This window comes from Nilaparvata lugens, chromosome 4 (genome assembly GCF_014356525.2).
Source record: "Nilaparvata lugens isolate BPH chromosome 4, ASM1435652v1, whole genome shotgun sequence".
Classification (NCBI taxonomy): domain Eukaryota; kingdom Metazoa; phylum Arthropoda; class Insecta; order Hemiptera; family Delphacidae; genus Nilaparvata; species Nilaparvata lugens.
The window spans coordinates 54,064,072-54,085,656 of NC_052507.1; the positions used below are offsets into that span (position 1 = coordinate 54,064,072).

General features: G+C 34.4%; 2 protein-coding genes across 2 annotated transcripts in view; one reads left to right on the forward strand and one right to left on the reverse strand.

Moving 5' to 3' along the window:
• Positions 1–21,585, forward strand: part of LOC120351071 (alpha-1A adrenergic receptor-like) — an 86,245-nt gene that overhangs the window by 12,750 nt on the left and 51,910 nt on the right. The window lies entirely within an intron of this gene.
• The window catches only part of LOC111063031 (glucose dehydrogenase [FAD, quinone]-like), a 42,539-nt gene continuing 24,102 nt past the window's right edge, over positions 3,149–21,585 (reverse strand). The window contains exons 2-3 of the mRNA XM_039425860.1: positions 7,043–7,196; positions 3,149–5,342 (exon numbers count right to left, since the gene is read on the reverse strand). Coding sequence (XP_039281794.1) covers positions 5,116–5,342; positions 7,043–7,196 — 381 coding nt within the window. The 3' untranslated portion in view covers positions 3,149–5,115. The remainder of the gene's footprint in view (positions 5,343–7,042; positions 7,197–21,585) is intronic.

Here is a 21,585-nt window from a genome sequence, read left to right on the forward strand (position 1 = left end):
TCAAAAAATACATTTTTTGAGATATTTTATTTTTTTACGGAAAAACTATGCGGTCTATCGTAAAAATGAAGAGGACCATTTTGAAAGCTTGTTATATTTAGATAATATTAGAAAAAGGGTCAAAGCTGTAATATGAATGGTTGCCGCAGGACAGGCGATTATATAAGCGCGCGTTTTTTACAACTTACCCCCCTCCCCCCCAATCTCTCGACCACCCTGGGACGTGACGACATCGAGTTTCATATACACTAAAGACCCCCCAACAATAATCCGAAGTCAAATTCTCTGCCTCTCTCATGCATGCTCAATGTAAGCCAGCGCCTGGACTACTATATTTTGTAATTGAATTTAAAGCTAATCTTTGATCTGAATCTAATGTAATGTCGGCTTCCAGTATTTATAATACTGTATTATAAATTAATTTATTAATTGATAACGCAATACAATTGTGTGGTTAATGTTCGAATGTAAAGTACATGCAATCAAGATGAACGCTTCTGAAATGTATAATACGAAAAAACTGGGCATGAGAGCTGCTAGGGGGATAGATAGCTTACGGTTTAAGATAGAATAGTTTTTATCTAGTGGGTTGAAATAAATATATTACTACTGTATTTGCTCTTTCCACACTTCAAGACTCATAACTCTATCAAAGGAAGCAGGTAACCTTGTTTTTTGGATATAGAACCCGCATTATCCTGATACCTAGTGTATTGCACTACAAACAAATATGTTATTATTGTATTTACCGTACTATAATGTATTGTATCTATCCTGTATTATTACTGATTTTATACTGTACTTACTGAACGTATTACTGTTTTACTGTAACTACTGTAGGCGTACAGCCGAATAAACTCCATTTAAACTTGATAGACGTCAATATCCTTATAATTGGTCACAGATTTTAAGCTTTGAATGTTTGACATGAGTTAAATGAACCCAACCATCGCTCGAAGTAGCAAATCAAGTTGAAATTTAAGTTAGGAACTTAATTTCCGAATAAGATTAAGTTGTGATTTGCCAGCATAGGTTGAACCGGCAAAGTTGAATGACTTACTTGATCGATCAACGATTTGAGACACGCGCTTCGAGAAGTTCTGAAGTAAGCATTTGAATCTGACAGGCAATAGGAAGCAATAACGCTACAATACGGAAGCCAATGCTATTCAAACTGTTATTATGTTGTTCCAACTGTTGAAATCTGTTGTGGGTATTGGATATATTTGAAAGCATTTGACCATTTGATGAGTTTATGGTGGGTGCGAAGCAAGAACAAGATCTACTGTATAATTTGAAATTTTATTATAATAGTCTCTTGTAGTATTTTTATTCATTCTTCATTCTTTTTAAACTGTCTGCCAATCTTACAAGCATTATTATAATACTACTGTATGGATTTTATAGTTTCATGCTGAGAGTTAGGCTCAACTACACTTACGCGACTCAGGTCGAGAAGAGACTCGACTCTAGTCGAGAGCATGTGTTTTCAAATGATGACTCTCAGACCAGTTGATTCTAGTCTCCGCGACGTCACCATTTGAAAACATAAATGCTCTCGACTAGAGTCGAGTTGAACCTTAACCTATTCTCCTATCAAATTTACATTTTCAACTGTAAAAATGTACAATAGAAAAAAATAACCGTTCACTATTTTGTTTATAATCTTTATTGGAGAAAATTCTCAGCAGAATACAAGAAATAAATTGTTGCGGTTGGCTTCAAACCAATAATTTTATTCATAAGTACCGCTACATCTTGACTACAAAACTAGTCGGTAAAGAGTTTACTTGATTCGGCATTTATCTTACGTAGTAATTATTGCATCTACGATGTAAATTCAACAACTTTGTTTTAATAATCGGAATAAGGATAGTTTGATTGATGAAAATAAGTCTATCGTCGATTTATTCAGAATCAAGCAAGCAAAATTTCTTATAGATCTGATGATGCGTTTAACTTCTATCCTATTTCCTATTCCGTACATTTCAAGAACACAAATCCTCCCTCCAATAATGCGATGCACTGGAGTGACTTGAATCACAGCTATCTACTACAAATGGCGATGGGAAAAGAAATCGGAAAACAATGCCGTCCTATCATTTCCCTTGATTTTATAACTTGAATCTCACCATATGTGGGCTAGTAATTGGTCGTATTTCCAGCGTTCAGGGGTACAGTGGTACAGCAAATGGAGTAATAAGCCAACTATATTGATTGTTTTTTAATATATATATTTTTTGGAAATATCTATTCATATTCTACGAGTGATGATTGAAAAAACAAGATATCCAATACTAATGTTCTATGAATAATTCCTCTATCTTCTTCTCTTTCTTCAGTATTGTATCTGTAAGGTCTTGGTTGAGTGGTAGAGAGAACTTGAAAATCCGAACCCCGCCAAATAAAAAAAAATTTTATTTCATTTAAAAAGCCCAAAAGTTCTCACATTCATAAAGTCGGGGGGAAGCACGTAATGGAATTGATTACCTAGGTACTAACTTGCAGACAAAGTTAATCGATGTGATAGAAATAAGTGAATTTAATATTCATGAACTTCATCGCGTGGTTAGTATAGATGCACAACATTTGAATTCCAAAGATGCCTTATTTATTTTCACTTTTGGGTTAGCTATTGTTTGAGCTTCGGAGATTAAGAAGGGATTCTTATGTATAAATGTATAAGTTTTTATTATCGTTCATTCAATTTTAGCTTTTTCATTCCTCTTACACAAAATTGTTTATCTATTCATCAACGAGTTTGCATCAATCTTGAAGGACTTTACATAGAATATTATACACTGATATCATCATAGAACACAGGAAATAGAAACACAGAACATTTTTACTGTAATAATTTACTATATTTTTCTAGTCTATGAGATTGAAAGCATTATACTGTATTATACAACTCACGGTACATGTGAGGACTATTTATCTTTAACAATCTTGATAAAATAGAAATCGACAAGTTTAACAAAGAAAAAACTTTATCAGCTATACCTACATCCTAACGTCTAAGGTATACCTGAGATAAGGTCATCCACACGTAATGTACAAGATACTAGCCATTCAAAAATTCACAAAAGTCTATTTTTGAGCAATAATCAATATCATACAATTCAAATTCAGTTTATTCCTTCGAATAATTTATCATTTTAACTTTACAGTATGACAATATAATTAACAATTTTACACACAAAATATCAAAACTCATACATCTAGTCTTCTGAATTAATAAGCTATAATCTTCTTATTGTGATACAAGATATTTGGATTAAATTACATGTTTACAATACTAAATATGAATCTCATCAGTACAATGTACATATAATAATCATATATTAGGTATATTATATACCTATTAGGTATATTATATACGATATTTATACAGTGATTACTATCCTTCCTTTTTATGGTACCATCCTCCTCTGCAACTCTTCTATTGAGATAATTTGGACATTAGAGAGGATCAAAGAGAGAGAAGAGAAAAATAAGAAGAAGGAGAGGAATGTAAATTAGTGTAGATGGTAGAAAATTTATTTTTTTAGCGTATGGCTTCCAAGACATCAATCAGTATTCATTTCCATCATCACTTCTTCAGGATCGTAATAGTAGAAAAGCAAGTCATTTATAAGAAGGATATGAACCCTTAAATCAATGCAGAGAAAAGCAACTGATATTCCATTCACTAAGGGCTGGATTATTCTTGTATCAATGAGAAGATGTCCTAGTGAGGGAAATCAAAGAGTTTCCCGTGTAAATGAAAATTAAAGAAATGCTTAGTGATGAATGGAATGCAATGAAAAACGACAAATTTTCCTATTTGAACACACAATCTTTGGTATTACAAGATTTATTGTAGCGAGAGTAAACATTGAGCTCATCTTTGAATTGATATCACCAATTGAAAGATAAGTAAGTGAGTTGCACCAAACAGAATGATAAGCCCGGAGTACTCAAATAATATAAACAGGTTACAAAAACTTGAATATCAATGCGTGTTATGATGACATTGATTCAAATAAACATTATTTTTTCCCTGATATATGCCTCCGGATTCACCCTTGAGTTTCGAGCCGCTGTAAGGACTAGTTTTTACCAGGGAAGTTTCCAAGCCTAATATTGCAACTCACGCATCTTGAGAACTTGAGCATCTCTTACTTCCAGCAGAATCAGCAGAATCAGATCGGCTTTGAATTCTATTGAAGAAGCGAGTAGATTCTATTTGAAATTGGATGAATACGGCATAAGGGAGGAACCCACTTAGAATTGTGTTGATCAACATTTCGAATAGAATTAGTCAATAGGTTGGAAAGTTACAATTATTACAGCCTATAGCCAAATAATGGCTTCAGTTTATGAACAAAGGGGTCGTGGAAGGCCCCTTCTACAGTATCTGAGACGAATGACGAAGGAAGTGGGTGCTATGAGTTATGAACAATGAAAGAGAGTAGCAATGGACAGATTTGGATGGAAGGCTGCCAACCAATCAAGCGATGAGCTAAAGAAGAAGAAACCGAATAATCGTCGATACTGGTGGAGTAACTCAGGGTTCCCAAAGTGCCCATGAACAACCCTCGGACAAGAGTATTTTAGGGAATTAGCTCACATTATTATAGAGTGAACTACATGTGAGATTCCGGATTTGATCTTCGGTGTCAACTCTGAACGTTGGCACTCTTTGAATTTCCACAGGTTGAGTTGTCAATGTTCTTCATCAAGTCTCCAGTTGGATTCAAGTTGGTTTTCATTTTGTCAGTTCGTTAAAAGTAAAGTAAGTTTCTTACAAATTATTGGCGTTTCAGAAGATTCTAAGAATCACAACTATAGTTCTTCAAAAAATAATAATTATATTATACACAAACACTGTTCACCAGTTCACACGAGAATATTTCAGTCAACCTCTTATCAAAATATACAAGAAATTAGGTTATACTACAATATCATCTACCATAGAGAAAAGATAGCCTAAGATCATGCTATCTTTTCTCTATGCATCTAATAGCCTCGAACTCAACAGCTGTCCATGATGCCACATACCATCTTCCAGAGGTAATCGATCCAGGATCCCAATGCGTCATCCTCTGCAGCAAAGGACGACGTGACCCGCTGTCAGGACATCCTTTTGCGCCGGGCGTCGACCTCGTTGGTTGACCAGGTGTCCTTAATGAGGTCGGCCGCTTTCTCGCCGATCATGAAGACGATGGCGTTGGTGTGCCCCGCCGGGATGACCGGCATGATGGAGGCGTCGACCACCCGGAGACCCTGGATGCCGTACACGCGTAGCTGGGGGTCGACCACTGCCTCGGGGTCCGAGGGTGGGCCCATTTTGCACGTACCTGAATGAGAGAAACGGGTTATCAATCAGTTAAAACATACGATTTTCCGTTCAAATCTAATGAACGTTCAAATCCAAGAACAATAGACTATTTCGTGCGGCTAATTCCGTCAATTGTCCCAGTGAAATGGGGTTTGGACGCTTCTGTGCCCTCATGTGATGGTGTTTTACCAGTGTAGACACGAAAATAGTCCGATGGAAATTGCAACAGTTCAGTGCAACATTGCAAATGAGAGTTTATCAATGTTGTCCAAAGCTAATTACAAATGAGAATTAATTATTTTTCTCATAATACACCTGACGATTTGACGTCTAATGGTTCGGGGGGGTTAGAGGTGTGATGAGGGGGAACCTCATCTGTTTCAATTTCCATCGAACTATGATTCACCATAAAGCGGAAGCTACTATTGATACTGTGACAGTAACTATACAACCAACTGTGAAAAATATTGACTGGTTATATTATATAACTTGGCTATATATAGTTACTGTGGCCCCTGTGTGCAGGGTGCAATGTAATTGATTAAACAATCCCTCATATGTTACTGGAGCACAGCATAGTTTTTCTTAAATGAGAGCTTATCCACTACCTCCGTAAAAAAACCTTAGTGCATACGTGTGACGTCAGCACAGGTAGGGCTCCTACGCCAATAAAAACACTTTTTGTGTAGTTGAGAAGTTGATATTGTGGTAATTATTCATATTGAATGAAAAAGACTAAGAAATTGATTCCTGATGTTTTTGAAAATTTCTTAGTCTTTTTCATTCAATAAAAACACTATCTGATATAGATCAGCTGAAATCAACGGATTTTTATTGGTGTAGGAGCCCTACCTGTGCTGCCATCACACGAATGCACAACGGCTTTGTTTACGGAGGTGGTGGTTTACCACAACATAAATTGAATCAGTATGGTCAATAATTATTATGAATTTCATGGACAACTTTCGATAATTTGAAGAAGTTTTTTTTTTGTGTTTTTGGCAAATAATAGTATATTTCGCACCTAGAGCAGAAAATGAGATTTTTCCAGCTCGAAATCGGTTTTCAAGTCCGAGGCCGTAGGCCGAGGACTAGAAAAGATTGAGAGCTGGAAAAACATTTTTGCCCGTGGTGCGAACGATATTTTTCGCCAAACTACAGGTATTGCTGACAAAATAAATAAAGAATACAAAATAAAGAATACTCGTTAAGCTATCGTACCTATCTCTTGATTTTAGTGGTAGAAGATTTGCAGTCAGGATTTCAGATTCTTTTAAAATTTCACTTGGAATACCACAGTCATCTTCAAGCATTTTTGAAAATTCGGAATGCACTAATCAACAATAAATAATTGAATAAAACTGGTTGCGAAGCGAATTAGTTTGATTCGAAACTGGAACTGAAATTATGGCGACTTCAGCACTGATGATGAAAGTGGACACTCGCCCGATCTAGCGGATGACTTATTAACTACTTCCATGAGCGGCTGGAAAGAGACAACTTTCTGGGCTAGACAGAAAAGAAACCCTTTTCTGACGTCGTCTGCAAACAAGGTCTTTCAGATCTACGTAGGGACTGGAAAACAGCTGCTTTCTGTGCAGTGTGGCGAAAAAGGTTTTTTGAAGAAAAACAATGAAATTATTTTCGTTTTATTTTCATGATCAATTTATAATGATATATTATGAGTATGGACTATAATGAATGAAGAGGACTGGTTACCGGATTGATGTTGTAGATTAGTGGTGATGTGGCGAGCGGTACAAGCCCAATACTCGTCCGAGGCGAAGATGAGCGACGCACATCCTGGGAAAGGGTTGCGCAGCAACTGGGTGGCGTACTTTGCGAACGGCTCTGTCTCTGTTATGCGCACTGCCTGTTCAACACAATGAAACACATTGATCAGTGACGAAATCAGGAGCCAGTATTTGAACACAGTATTTTTCATCAATTTTCTCATTCAATAAAATGAAAAAACAACTTGATATTGGTACAACCACTGATCTATTGAAACATTTTGAGAAACTAGCCTTCGTTGTTACACCAATATGACATTCATCCCTAATCCATTTTCACTAATCCTCAACTAGTTACCCCCTGGGTTGGAGAACTCACTCATGAATACTGTTGTATTGTAATCTTTGAAACCCGAAACTTTTAATTATACAGATTGGTGAAAATTATTGAAACAGCGTAATATTCCTTTAACAAACATAATTTGACAGTAGGTTTCATTGGGTATCCTATTTGAAATGGAAAATAATTACTCTGTCGCTTCAACATCTTCGACCCTCATATGAATCCAAATTAATTTTCTTTAAATGAGAAGGTGGTCATGATTTCAATGCACAGTTCCAAGAGAGAATGAATGAAGAAAACCGCACATTGATATCTCAACCCGAATCAGTTTGTAGATGTAAAAGTAATGCATTATGTTGTATATCACCAGCTGAAATCATGTGTCAGCGTATGAAGGACTGTCTGTGTGCTAGCTCCCAAATAGCCTCAGCTAATGTTATGAATCGATGGAAAATCTGTAGTAATTGCATGTAATGAATTCTTCAGCCTACGAAATGATAAATAGCAACAATTTTTTTCTTATGCAATTTAAATGCTATTTTTATATCCTGAAAAAGGTCGAAGGAGTGAGTCAATTTTGTTGTCCAACGAACTCGACCTGTAAAAAGGTTCCTGTAATTGGTGTTCAAAATTTGAAACTGATTGATTAATTCTTTCAAAAGTTATTGTAGATACAAACAGACGGACAACGACTTCGGCCTTCAGTAAGTTAAAAGTGAGAACTCGCTAACGCTCCTTCAACTAGTGTGCAACAGTGTAGCTGACTATGTATCGACGTTTAACCAAAACTTGATAGCTAAACTTCTCATTTGTTTCAGTATCACAAGTAATGGTCAAAATAGGGTGCTTGATGAACTGAAACTTGACGAAATGAGACCCTTCCACCTCTTGTAAACTGAAAACTCATTGAACATTGTCACGTTATTCTTTATATTTAAATAACGATTAGCCTCCTGCTTGGCATCAGTCGGTAGAGAATGAAATATTGATATATAATTATAAAAAATTAGGTCGTGGTTTTTCAATAGAATACAGTCTCAAAAATCTTTATAGGCTCAGGTATGATCTTCCCCTATAACTCTTGTAATTCCTTAAAAAAATAAATATATATAAATATGATACTTATACTATAGTGTTGAGGAATTAAAATAAATTGCACACCATAAACAATTTGATACATATATTAACAAATAATGCAAAAAAAATAGATCAAGGCAAAAAATATAAAGAGCGATAAAAATATATAATATAAAAATAGAACAGTAATTGAAATCAGTAAAATATCACAGGCTAAACATTATATTCGAAATTTATAGCATGAAACGTTAACATGTGCCTTTATGTTAAAATCATATACATCCTTTTGCATGTAGCTGCGATATGAGCTTGCTAATACTTGTCGACTTGGACAATTCAATTAAAAATATGTTCCTTAAGATCGACTTGATAAATTGGCAACTAATAATCCAAATATATATATTAAATTCTCTAGTATCTAGTAGATTTCTTTGTATTGAATATATATTTAATCTCAGGGTGCAAGATTCGGCACCTGATGGAATAAGTAGAGCAATTCATCTAGTGAATTAGAGCTACAACAAATTATCGCAAATTATTACAAAAATTAATGATCATATGCATATGTTTAATAGCCTAGACTTTATACTTCTTTGATTCAATAGAATTTTCAGAAATGTACTGATTCATTTACTCCTTTAATAAAATACCTTTAATACTATATTTACTTGCGCAAGTATTTTTTATTAAATTCTTAATTCATAAGAAAACCCTTTCGACGAGCTAGCTTTGATTATTAGATAAATTTGAAGCACTAAGGGCGCCCATCACTAATTCAATATTTCTCACTCACGTGTCGAAATCTTCTTATAAGCCGCCGATGTCGATCCAACTCCTGGTGGTCCTGGGATATGGTAGCCGGAATCGTCTCTTCCAAGGGGTTACAAAATTATTTGAAATTGAAAATGACTTCTGCTTTATAAGAGCATCACAAAGTCTTTTAAGAAATTTAATAATTCAATCTAACTTTAGCTTTTACAAGTTATAGCAAGGTATTACGCTCTAAAATATTTAGGGTCCTCTCATGGTGGCATTTGGCTGGCGAGTCTCGGTTCTCCTTCCTCAATTTTTTCAATTCTTCTTTCCGACTTTCAAATTAACATAAAATTTGAATATCCTAGTCCTCCGCCATTTAAGGTTCAAATAGATCGTACAAAAATATCAAATTATTACTTAGGTTGTGTGTTTAATAATTTCTTTGCCTTCGGGCCATCTCTATAACATAGACTATACAATAATTTAACATAAATCCCAACATTTATAGAAATATATATACATATTTTTGAATTGGCATACTATTGCCGCCTATTAACTGCCATTGTGCTATTGGTGCATGCAAATTGTTTCAGTATTCATGCGCTTGTTAACCTCCTATTTCCTGAATACACTTAATTATTTTTATTAGGTTTTTTAAGTATGCTCTCTACATGCTAGTTAATATTCTATATACTAATATTTATTTCATGCTTCCTAATAGTTAGCCACGTGACCATTTGTTCTTTCAAATCGCATACCGTTTTGCTGCAATAGATCTCTGCCAAGGGGTTTGGTCAGATTCTACGTTGCTCGATTTGGTCGATCGTTAGGTCGCCGATCACTGAATGTATATACCTAACCTCAACCTTCAAAATATTTTATATAATAATATATTTATTAGCAAAAAATTCTTTCAATTCCTTTTTAGGTTATTGTACCGTTTAGCCAGAACAAGCTGATGCTATCTAATCTTTATTTTTATCTCATTGGCGATATTAGCCAGTTATTTTAATCAGACCTATTCGTACTTCAGCTAGGGATTTTTATCTACCCAAATTTCAAATACATTACACGCGCCCCTGGATTTGAATTCAAAATATTTGAGAATCACAATGTTTTTAATGAAAATCCACCCTTCAATACATCGATATTTTCCATACTTTATTTATAAATTATACTCTCAGACTTTTATCACAGTTTGCAGATCTATCTGCTGCACCTCCTTAGGCCTCTATCACATACAATAACAATTCTCCTCCTCAACACACAAAAAATATCCTAAATATAATCCCCTAGACACATTCCTCCTTGCAACGCTTAGAACATAGTATTTTCAAATTCGCCGCTCGCAGGGCCGCCAACCTAACAACACACATTTCTTGATTCTCATAATTGATTCTTTTCAGACATTAATTTCGATGTACAAAACTTCTGGGCTTATATTTTATAGTAATTCCTAGGTCTTAATATAAGTAATTTTCTATACATCAGGTACAATACTTTTCTTTTTCTTTTGCTAATGGCTCTTTGGTTTTGGGTAACTAGCATTCACTTTAGGTTTTTTCGGTAACAAACATGGCATAACTAACGGTAATAAATATAAAACATATAAATAAATATACTAACACTGATAAATATAATAAATAACAGTAAGAAATAACATTTTTGGGTTACAGTACTTCTTTTTATAATCATATGTTGAGCGCTACATTCGATTCAGGTGGCTTTGGCCAGCTGACTGCTTGTTCTACATTTATACTGCTTACGTCATAACTGGTTGTCGAAACTCGCAATTAACCTAACTGCTCAATTTTTTCTCTTTAAAGGTAATTTACAAATTTTAAATATTCTATCCCCGCTTGTGTCCTTTTTTATTTGATGTAATTAATTTAATTACATAATTAAAAATTATTCTTTTGCTTGTTGCAGGCTTTGGACAGTTGGGAGAAATAAAAACATCGGATTGTTAACACGAGGTTGCTTCATCAATATTAAATTTATTAAGAAAGGTCAGTAATTGGCTTGATAGTGGTGTTTTCCTTTGATTACTTATCATATTTATTTCAAATTTGACGATATAGCATGTAGAAATGTTGTGATTTACTTGCATCTTCTTGCATTCTGTTTGTTGACATGATTTAGGCCGGTTAGGTTATCTGCTATCCGTTGGTGAGGCTGTCCTAATTGATAATTTATCTTCATGAATATAAAACCCCGGTATTTTGTGTATTCTTTCAAACAATTCCTTACTTCATTTATGATAATTCCTTTTAATCCATTCTTTTTCCAATCATCCTGCACTCTTAACTCATCCTTCCTTTCATTTTCGTTTAAAATTCTCGATTTCAGTTCTTTATAAATTAGTAGGCTCACAACAACAAACATTCTTGTAATATTAAATTCCCAATCATCAATAGTAGATTCATTTAACAACAACAATACAGTATTTTTCATCCTATCCACAACACAGTCTTTTATTAATATCACAGCCATCATAACAAACATTAAACACCATATCCAAACATTTATCATCTTTTCAATAGCATAATATCCAGGTACTTTCACTTTCTTAATATTATTTTTTAATTCTTCCAATCTTATTAGCCACCGTTTATCCTTTATCAAACTCAATACGTAGTCCACTTTATTATTATCATCCATGCATGTTTCGGTTTTATCCCATTTATTTGATCCGTTTTTCCGGTCACATTGCTGATTGGCTCTCTTGAAGCGTATGTGCCACGGATGCATGCCGTCGGCTTCCTCCTGTCCTCCTCGGTGTCGGTCCGGTGTCCTCCTTTGCCCCTTGAAGCGTGCATGCGGCCGGTATGCGCACGGGCGGTTCCTCCGTTTCTTTCGCTTCTTTCGCCTCTGGGCCTTGCGATGCTGGTACCTCTTCTCCTGAATGCCATCCTCTCCATCCTGATGTCGACCGTCCGGTGTCCTCGGGCGCTTTCGTCTCCGGGCCTTGTGGTGGGCGCTCCTCCGGTCCTGCATGTTGTCCTCTCGGTCCGGGTCCTTTGTCTGCTGTGGGGTCGAATGATGCGCGGGTGTGGTGTGCAGGTACATGGTGGCGGTCTCCTCCTGGCGATTGTTTGGGTTCTCCGGCGGTGATTGGTCTTCGGTGGGGAATAGTATGCTTAATATGGGTTGATGTTTGCGGGTTGTTTTAATTTCATGGTGGGCGGCGGTTTTTGGTGTTGGTTTCTGTGTTTTTTGTTGGTTTAATCCTGTTGCATGCGCTAATGTATAATTTGTGCTTACTTGTTGAGGTGGCGGTTTGTAATTTCTGTTGTAATTATTCTGAGTGTGACCATCATTTGAGTTTAATCGATCACGGCCATCGTAGTAATTCCTGCGGTTGCTCTGCTGGGCGTAATGGTTGGTTGTGCGATTTTGAAAATTTTCATTATTCCAGTTACCATTTTGCTTGTGCTCATAGCGGCATTCAAATTGAGGGGCAGATCGGTAGCGATCATATGATACCGGTTCATAATTTTGGGTGTTATACTGATTACTTTTTGAGTTATGTTGATTCTGTGTGTATCTTTGGTCTGAACGGTGGTTTGACATTGCCATCACAGACTGTATGCCATATAAATGATTTATCAGCTGTTTGCAATCAGTAATGGGTTGTGTGGCGAGTGCCATTCTAACTTGATACGGTAGTTTCTTCAGAATAATACTTGCTAATGCCGATTCGTTAATGGGCTCGCTCAATTGAGAATTTTTGAACTGTAGGGCAGTGACGAAAGTGGTACATGCACCGTCTAAGTTAGGGTTGAAATTGCATGATATGATGTCCGCTAGCACGTCCAACTGTTTACTTCTGCTCCAATACTGTTCCAGGAAGACAGCTACAAACTCATCCAATGATGTAAATTCATGGACTCTACTCCGAAAGAACATCAGGGGTTCGCCAATCAATAAACTAGTCAAACGAAGACGCCACATGCTCCAAGAGGTAGGTGCAAGAGTTTGTACTAATTTTATCTGATCAATGAATGGTTGAGGTTGCAAATGGCGATCAGTATTATCAAATTTACCCAGTCCTTGCAATATACTATGTGAGTTGATGTTATCTGCTTGAATTCCTTGAGGTCTTTGTTGGATATGATTTTCTAATGCTGTTATTTTTTCCTGTGCCATCTGCCATTGACTATTATGTGTAATTTTATTAGCATTTATTTCTTGATCTAATTGAGTCAGAGTGGATTTTTGAATTAGTAGAGTTCCATTTGAAGCTTTACAGAATTCTGTGTTTTGATTGATGCTACCTTGCAGTTGGTTCATTTTTGTGGACATATTAATCTGTTTATTTTGTATTTCTTTAATACTGTTAATATTTTTGCCAACTGTAGTTGTTAAATTTTGATTGGCAACGGTAATTTGTTTGTTGATTTCTTGATGGCAATTGGCCTGAATGTTATTTGTTAAATCCTGAATGGGTGTAGTGATTTGTGTGGTTAGGTTATCTATCCTTTCGTTGAGTTCACAGGTAACCGTATCCAACCTTTCCGATAATCCTGCCGTAACTTTATCCTGACTTTCTTTCTGTAGATTTATCATTGCTTTTAATTCTTCCCTATGATTCTCTACTTTAGTCTCAATAGTATCCAACCGTCGTTCTACTGATTTTATAGCACCTGCTGTCTCTTTCATGCCTTGTTCCACTGTTTGCTTATTTGCCTCTTTTATTGCCACATTCTCTTTTTTAATCTCCTGCATCATATTATCCATTGTGTTTTGTAACATAATGTTGAACATACTGCTAGTTTGTTCCATTATTACCTTTTTAAATGGATCTAGCTCTGTGACTGAAAATAGACTTTGTTTGCTCAGATGTGACTCGGCCTCTGGAGATGCGGGTTCTGCAGGCTGCTCCTCGCCCCCTTCAAAGTTGATCTCTGCTATCCGTTGATTCAATGGTGTGTCAGCGGCGTCGATTCGAGTGGATGATAGAGGTTGCAGACCTTGTGGATCGAAGACTATCGACCCGACACTTCCTGGTTCCCTTTCTCGTGGCGTATTGGCATCTACCATGGTGGGGTTTGATGTGCTGGGAGTCGACAAAGTGGGATCTGTGCAACCGCCGTACATATATGAAACTTCAGAGTTTGCGGGAGTGTGATTCATTGTCAAATATGATAAATGCTAATTAAAAAAGTGATAAATAATAAGCGAAAATGCTTAAAAAAGAGACACAAACCGGGACTTACAGTGAAACAGTTATGTGCAAAGTGTTTGGATATCCAAAAAATAAGGTATTTATACTTAAGTTTTTTATAATGCTCTAGCGCCCCCAATATTTAATATTAATTCCTGACTAGTTTACAGACTGTGACTTATTTTCCAACCGGCTTAAATACATAATATATTCTTGACTAGAAAGTAATAGCAGTTTAGGCTTATAAAATATAATCTCTCTCTATAAAACATATATTTTTTACAATAACAATAATATAAAATTTTCTTTAAAACATATAATTTCTCTTTATTTAAAGCTATTGATTCCCCAAAAAGTAATACAAAGTTTACTTCGCCTGTTTTCCTCAATACTCATATAAGTTATCTATAATTTCATTATCCATCCACGACAAATTTTAATATAACTAGACTTGTCTTTCATTATTATCTTCAATATGGGTATTGACTTAATTTCAAATAATTATTTAATGAGCTCAGCTCTCATCATCAGTCCCACGTTGGTACGGCATGTTTTATGTCACGTTATTCTTTATATTTAAATAACGATTAGCCTCCTGCTTGGCATCAGTCGGTAGAGCATGAAATATTGATATATAATTATAAAAATTAGGTCGTGGTTTTTCAATAGAATACAGTCTCAAAAATCTTTATAGGCCCAGGTATGAGCTTCCCCTATAACTCTTGTAATTCATTAAAAAAATAAATATATATAAATATGATACTTATACTATAGTGTTGAGGAATTAAAATAAATTGCACACCATAAACAATTTGATACATATATTAACAAATAATGCAAAAAATAGATCAAGGCAAAAAATATAAAGAGCGATAAAAATATATAATATAAAAATAGAACAATAATTGAAATCAGTAAAATATCACAGGCTAAACATTATACTCTAGATTTATAGCACGAAACGTTACCATGTGCCTTTATGCTAAAATCATATACATCCTTTTGCATGTAGCTGCGATATGAGCTTGCTAATACTTGTCGACTTGGACAATTCAATTAAAAATATGTTCCTTAAGATCGACTTGATAAATTGGCAACTAATAATCCAAATATATATATTAAATTCTCTAGTATCTAGTAGATTTCTTTGTATTGAATATATATTTTATCTCAGGGTGCAAGATTCGGCACCTGATGGAATAAGTAGAGCAATTCATCTAGTGAATTAGAGCTACAACAAATTATCGCAAATTATTGCAAAAATTAATGATCATATGCATATGTTTAATAGCCTAGACTTTATACTTCTTTGATTCAATAGAATTTTCAGAAATGTACTGATTCATTTACTCCTTTAATAAAATACCTTTAATACTATATTTACTTGCGCAAGTATTTTTTATTAAATTCTTAATTCATAAGAAAACCCTTTCGACGAGCTAGCTTTGATTATTAGATAAATTCGAAGCACTAAGGGCGCCCATCACTAATTCAATATTCTCACTCACGTGTCAAAATCTTCTTATAAGCCGCCGATGTCGATCCAACTCCTGGTGGTCCTGGATATGGTAGCCGGAATCGTCTCTTCCAAGGGGTTACAAAATTATTTGAAATTGAAAATGACTTCTGCTTTATAAGAGCATCACAAAGTCTTTTAAGAAATTTAATAATTCAATCTAACTTTAGCTTTTACAAGTTATAGCAAGGTATTACACTCTAAAATATTTAGGGTCCTCTCATGGTGGCATTTGGCTGGCGAGTCTCGGTTCTCCTTCCTCAATTTTTTCAATTCTTCTCTCCGACTTTCAAATTAACATAAAATTTGAATATCCTAGTCCTCCGCCATTTAAGGTTCAAATAGATCGTACAAAAATATCAAATTATTACTTAGGTTGTGTGTTTAATAATTTCTTTGCCTTCGGGCCATCTCTATAACATAGACTATACAATAATTTAACATAAATCCCAAACATTTATAGAAATATATATACATATTTTTGAATTGGCATACTATTGCCGCCTATTAACTGCCATGTGCTATTGGTGCATGCAAATTGTTTCAGTATTCATGCGCTTGTTAACCTCCTATTTCCTGAATACACTTAATTATTTTTATTAGGTTTTTTAAGTATGCTCTCTACATGCTAGTTAATATTCTATATACTAATATTTATTTCATGCTTCCTAATAGTTAGCCACGTGACCATTTGTTCTTTCAAATCGCATACCGTTTTGCTGCAATAGATCTCTGCCAAGGGGTTTGGTCAGATTCTACATTGCTCGATTCGGTCGATCGTTAGGTCGCCGATCACTGAATGTATATACCTAACCTCAACCTTCAAAATATTTTATATAATAATATATTTATTAGCAAAAAATTCTTTCAATTCCTTTTTAGGTTATTGTACCGTTTAGCCAGAACAAGCTGATGCTATCTAATCTTTATTTTTATCTCATTGGCGATATTAGCCAGTTATTTTACTCAGACCTATTCGTACTTCAGCTAGGGATTTTTATCTACCCAAATTTCAAATACTTTACAACATCTAGCAGCAGAATATACTGTGGAGGCAGTGAGTATAGAATGTAACTACATTCTGATTAATTAGAAGTGATACTGAACTAATTCCATTAATATATTAAAGTTTTTTATTTATTGTGATTCATTTAGAGTATAAAATCAACCTTCAAAATTCAAAATTTTAAATCATCATTTCTGGACCGAAAATCAAGTGACGAAGCAGTGTGTGACTATATAACCTTATCTTTTGGACAACATTAACATTTTATCAAAATTTTTGGAGAGAAATAGTACAGGCTTAGCCTAGTTTTTCCTCCAATGTCATAATTGTATTATGAGTATAGTATTTTATACAATAAATAAATAAATGAATATATCAAATATTAATTACATAGAATGTAATTACATCCTATACTCACTGGTGGAAGGAGCTATGAATCATTGGTTAACCTACAGAAGGCTAACCTAACAAGATAGCTCATCCCCACAGTAGGCAGAGCATCCAAACTACAGACAACATATATATCTTTGATCAATAATCTTTAATACTAGAGATGAAAAAGCATGAATGAACAGCAACGGGAGAGGAAAGGCATCAAATTACTAACTCGTGTTTTATTGGCGTTTAATTCATAGGTTATCTCTCTGGTCATTGAGGAAAATTCAGAGGATGGATCAAACTCAGCTGATTGTTGAACAGAGTAAATTTTAATCCTAATTAGTGTTTTTCCGTACCAAATCACTAACTTTTTCACAAATGCTGAGTGGGCATACCAAGTTTTAATTAGATTAATGACGTAGGTACTCATTTGATTTGTTTGATATTTGTTTTTAAAATATTTTCATCTCGATTACATGTTCTGCAATGTATTTCAGGACAAAATTGAGTCTCTGTATCACAACTTTATCTATGAATGATTTTATTTCAATTTCTTCAATCACATCATTGAATTGACTTTGTTTATTGTTATTTCACATTATGATATGCATAATCCTATTGCGAAATTGGAATTGAATATTTGTAATCAATCGATATTCATGGAAAAATTACATCCAATGATTGAATTCCGAAGATTATCGTCTGGAGTAGAGAACAAGAAAAGGCACTAGTGACATTTTGAAATGTGAATAAATTATTCCAATTTTTACCATTTTAGTACACAAGGAAACATCTCCTGCGATGCTGTGTTATGCTGTTGTTGGAATCCTCTTATGTGATTAAAAGTTGAATAGAGGCAAAAAGTTAGTAAAATGGTTTTCATAAGTGAGAGAGGGAGTCCATGTTTATCGTTGAGCTGGAGAGAAATGTTGACAGGAGAGTCAGAGAAAAAACCTGCATTTTGTTCTACTACTAAGGAGGCTATTCCGAGTAAAGTGAACTTGAAAATGTTCACTTGAACTTGAAAGTGAACTTCAAAATTACAAATTTTCTAAGGTTTCGGATAATATCTCTACTCCCGTGAACTCGAGATAGAGAAGAGAGAAATATTTGTGGAATGTAATGCATGTATGTACAGTAGGCTACATAAATAATTATTATTATTCATACAGTATAATAGAAATAATAAAGACCCAAAAAGTCCAACAACTATTTGTCGAACAGCTCAATGAATTATCTCACAATTTTCTTGAAGAAGTAATTAATTTATTCATTCAATTAAAAGACAGAGAGCTCTCAAACACATAATAAAATAGATCCACTTGATCAAATCCATCCCTCGAAAGTCTTTAACTCGACCATGTAGACAACAAATTTTCAAAACAGCATCTTCTACTGAATTTAGCATTCTTCATCCCTGTAAAAATGACCAACCTTCAATTGACCTTGAGGTTGAGAAATACTCGACTGTTGCACTCAACTCTGATCTCCATATTTTTTATCGTTGATCCACACAATTTTCATCCTTGACCCCATTATCTTCACCCTCAACCATAAAGAAGAGAAATAGCCGAAACAGAATCATTTTTTGAAGCATACTTCTGCATTCCTCTCTATTCAGTATGCTTCGAACATTTCGGTTGGCAGAGGAAATAAAAAATGTGAATTCTTTCGTTTATCATTCGGAGCAGGTCGCTTTGGACTGACATCCTGTTTTGCTGCAATTTATTCAAATTTCTTTGCATGTGAATGAATGCTGGCTAGTGGCTACTTTGGAGATGGAATGAAATAAATAAGTTACTGTTGATGTCATCAGAGCAGTTTGAACGACACAAACGCTCCCGGAATTATTTATTTAGAAGTTATCCACTTCTATTTTGATCCTGCACGGAATCTTTTTACAACATCGTTGCTGGAATTCATTGGTTATTCACTCTTTTTCAAACCTGATTATAATTATTTTTACAACAGTGTTGTTTCTTGTTTCCTATGGAGTTGAACAGGTTGTATGGAATAATTTGTCATATTGACGACACACAACTGATGAATTCAGAATAAATGAGAGCAGTTGAGGTAGGTCGACACAAGTTTATTGATTTGAGGAATTTATCAGAGATTTGGGATGGGTTGCTCACTCGATTTTCCGAACTACTTTTCATGTTGTAAATACGTATTTCAATGGGATAAATAAATAATGATATTGTTAGAATTCGAAGGGCTTCAATAAAATTAGGTCGAACTAATTATTTATCATGTCGATCTCACGGTTCACTTATATATTAGAATCAACTAAGATAGGTCAAAGTGACATATTTTGATTTATTTATCTCAGAGGTGAACATTGAAATCTCAATGATAGAAAATTATATCCACTGTACCATAGAATGGGATCGAATGAGAGAAATGTTTACTGATCCAATCCAGGAATGGAGTTGGATTTTAACTGCTAACAATATAGGTAATAGGCAAAAATTGAACAAGATAGAAATAACAAATATATCCCACCTATTCAATTTGATTTTAATGTAGTTATAAAATATGAAATATAGTTTTGGATTTTTTTTGAATGATACGAAATTCCAACTCGATATTCTTCAAAATTTGAAATTGTTCATTTTGAAAATTACGCAATTTCAAAATGTCCGTGCAGTTGTATTCTTGATGTTTTTGGAAAACGATTATTCAGACCAAATGAAGATGAACTTGATTATCAGGATTGTTAATATATCAAATTCTAGAAGTAAGATACCTTGGGAAATAATATATGTGAAATCTGAAAATGAAATCTATTGTAGCAAAACAATAAAATGACGAATGAAATCAAAAATCTCTATGGCGTTAAAATCCTTAAATTACAATGCATATAATCCATTCAACTAACCCAGTTACAAACACCTAATATTAGAACCCAGTATTTCTGAGTTCAACTACTATAAAATGAGCAGTGGTTACTAATGACAGTGATTAGACGATTCCATACAGAAAAGCAAGTGCAAGGAATGTCTGGTAACCAATGATTAAGAAGTTGAGATTCATGAAGTAGAGTCGGCTTGGTTCCACATTTTTTTAAATGCATAAAGCTGTTATAATTTTATGTTAGCTCACTCGATATAACGATAAAAGGAATACATTTTTGAAGCGAAGTGGAATTATTGCCTGGCAAACAATTATTAAAAAGCTTAAATTCATGAAATTTAATTTGCTTCCAGAAATAAAGATTTGACGAAGCTGTTATGATTTTGAGTTAGCACACGTCATATATTCAATATATACGTCAATATCTAGAACAATTATTGTAATTCAAGTATATTTGCACAATTGTGCAAAATTTCGGGCAATTTCTTTTCCTGTAATGAGAACATGTAAGACCGGTTAAGAGTTCAGGAAGAAGTAAATGATAAGTGCCACAAGCAGGTCTATTGCTCAACAAAAATCTGGATTCTAGAGTTCAATCCTGCTCTCAAAATTGAGTCTTATTTAATGTTCTAGTCAAGTGCAATAATTGGCATGATAAGAGCTACCTACTAAACTGATGAGGAAGTAGCTTAAGATAGTTTTATTATAATTATGCTCACTGCTCAATATGAGCTGTACCGTAGTTGAGCTCATTTCAACGATCCTCTTTGTACAAAATATCCTCATACCAAGTGTTTTTCATGATCTGTACTTTTGACTCCAACTGATTAGGCTCAATGACAATGTTCTCCAGCTTTCATGAGGGCGAATGATCGTCAGTTGATCATAATAGTAGAATAAAATCATTATTTTGCGGCTGAAAAGTAAATTCGATCCTCTAGTTTCCAGTCAGAAAAGAGAAGGATAGATTTTTTGCTGAGGATGGTCTTGACAATAGCTCAAGGCTTATGCATGTATTATGATAAAATCAATCCTCTCTCTACAAAAACGTGTCTCATCCTCGTTCGTGAGATGATGTGGAAATTCGAAAAAAAGATGTTTCAACTCATTCGCTACAGGCTCAGGCTTATAGAATACCGGTATACATTTGTTTCTATCTCAAAGGATAAATTAATTTTATCGTATCAGTAGAACCAATTCCTTGAAAGAACAATACTAGATTCTACAGTTCTGATAGATTAACTCAATCTACGTTAATGGAGGATTATATTTTTCAAATTCTTCCAATAAAAATAATATTCTTATATGTGAGATACAAAAAAATGTTATTTGCTACTATTTTTCAAATAGATTAACCAGTTTGTGTATTTCTGTGTTTAAAGAAAACCACTTGATTCAATAAAAAAATATTCGAGTAGCCCTGGAAGATA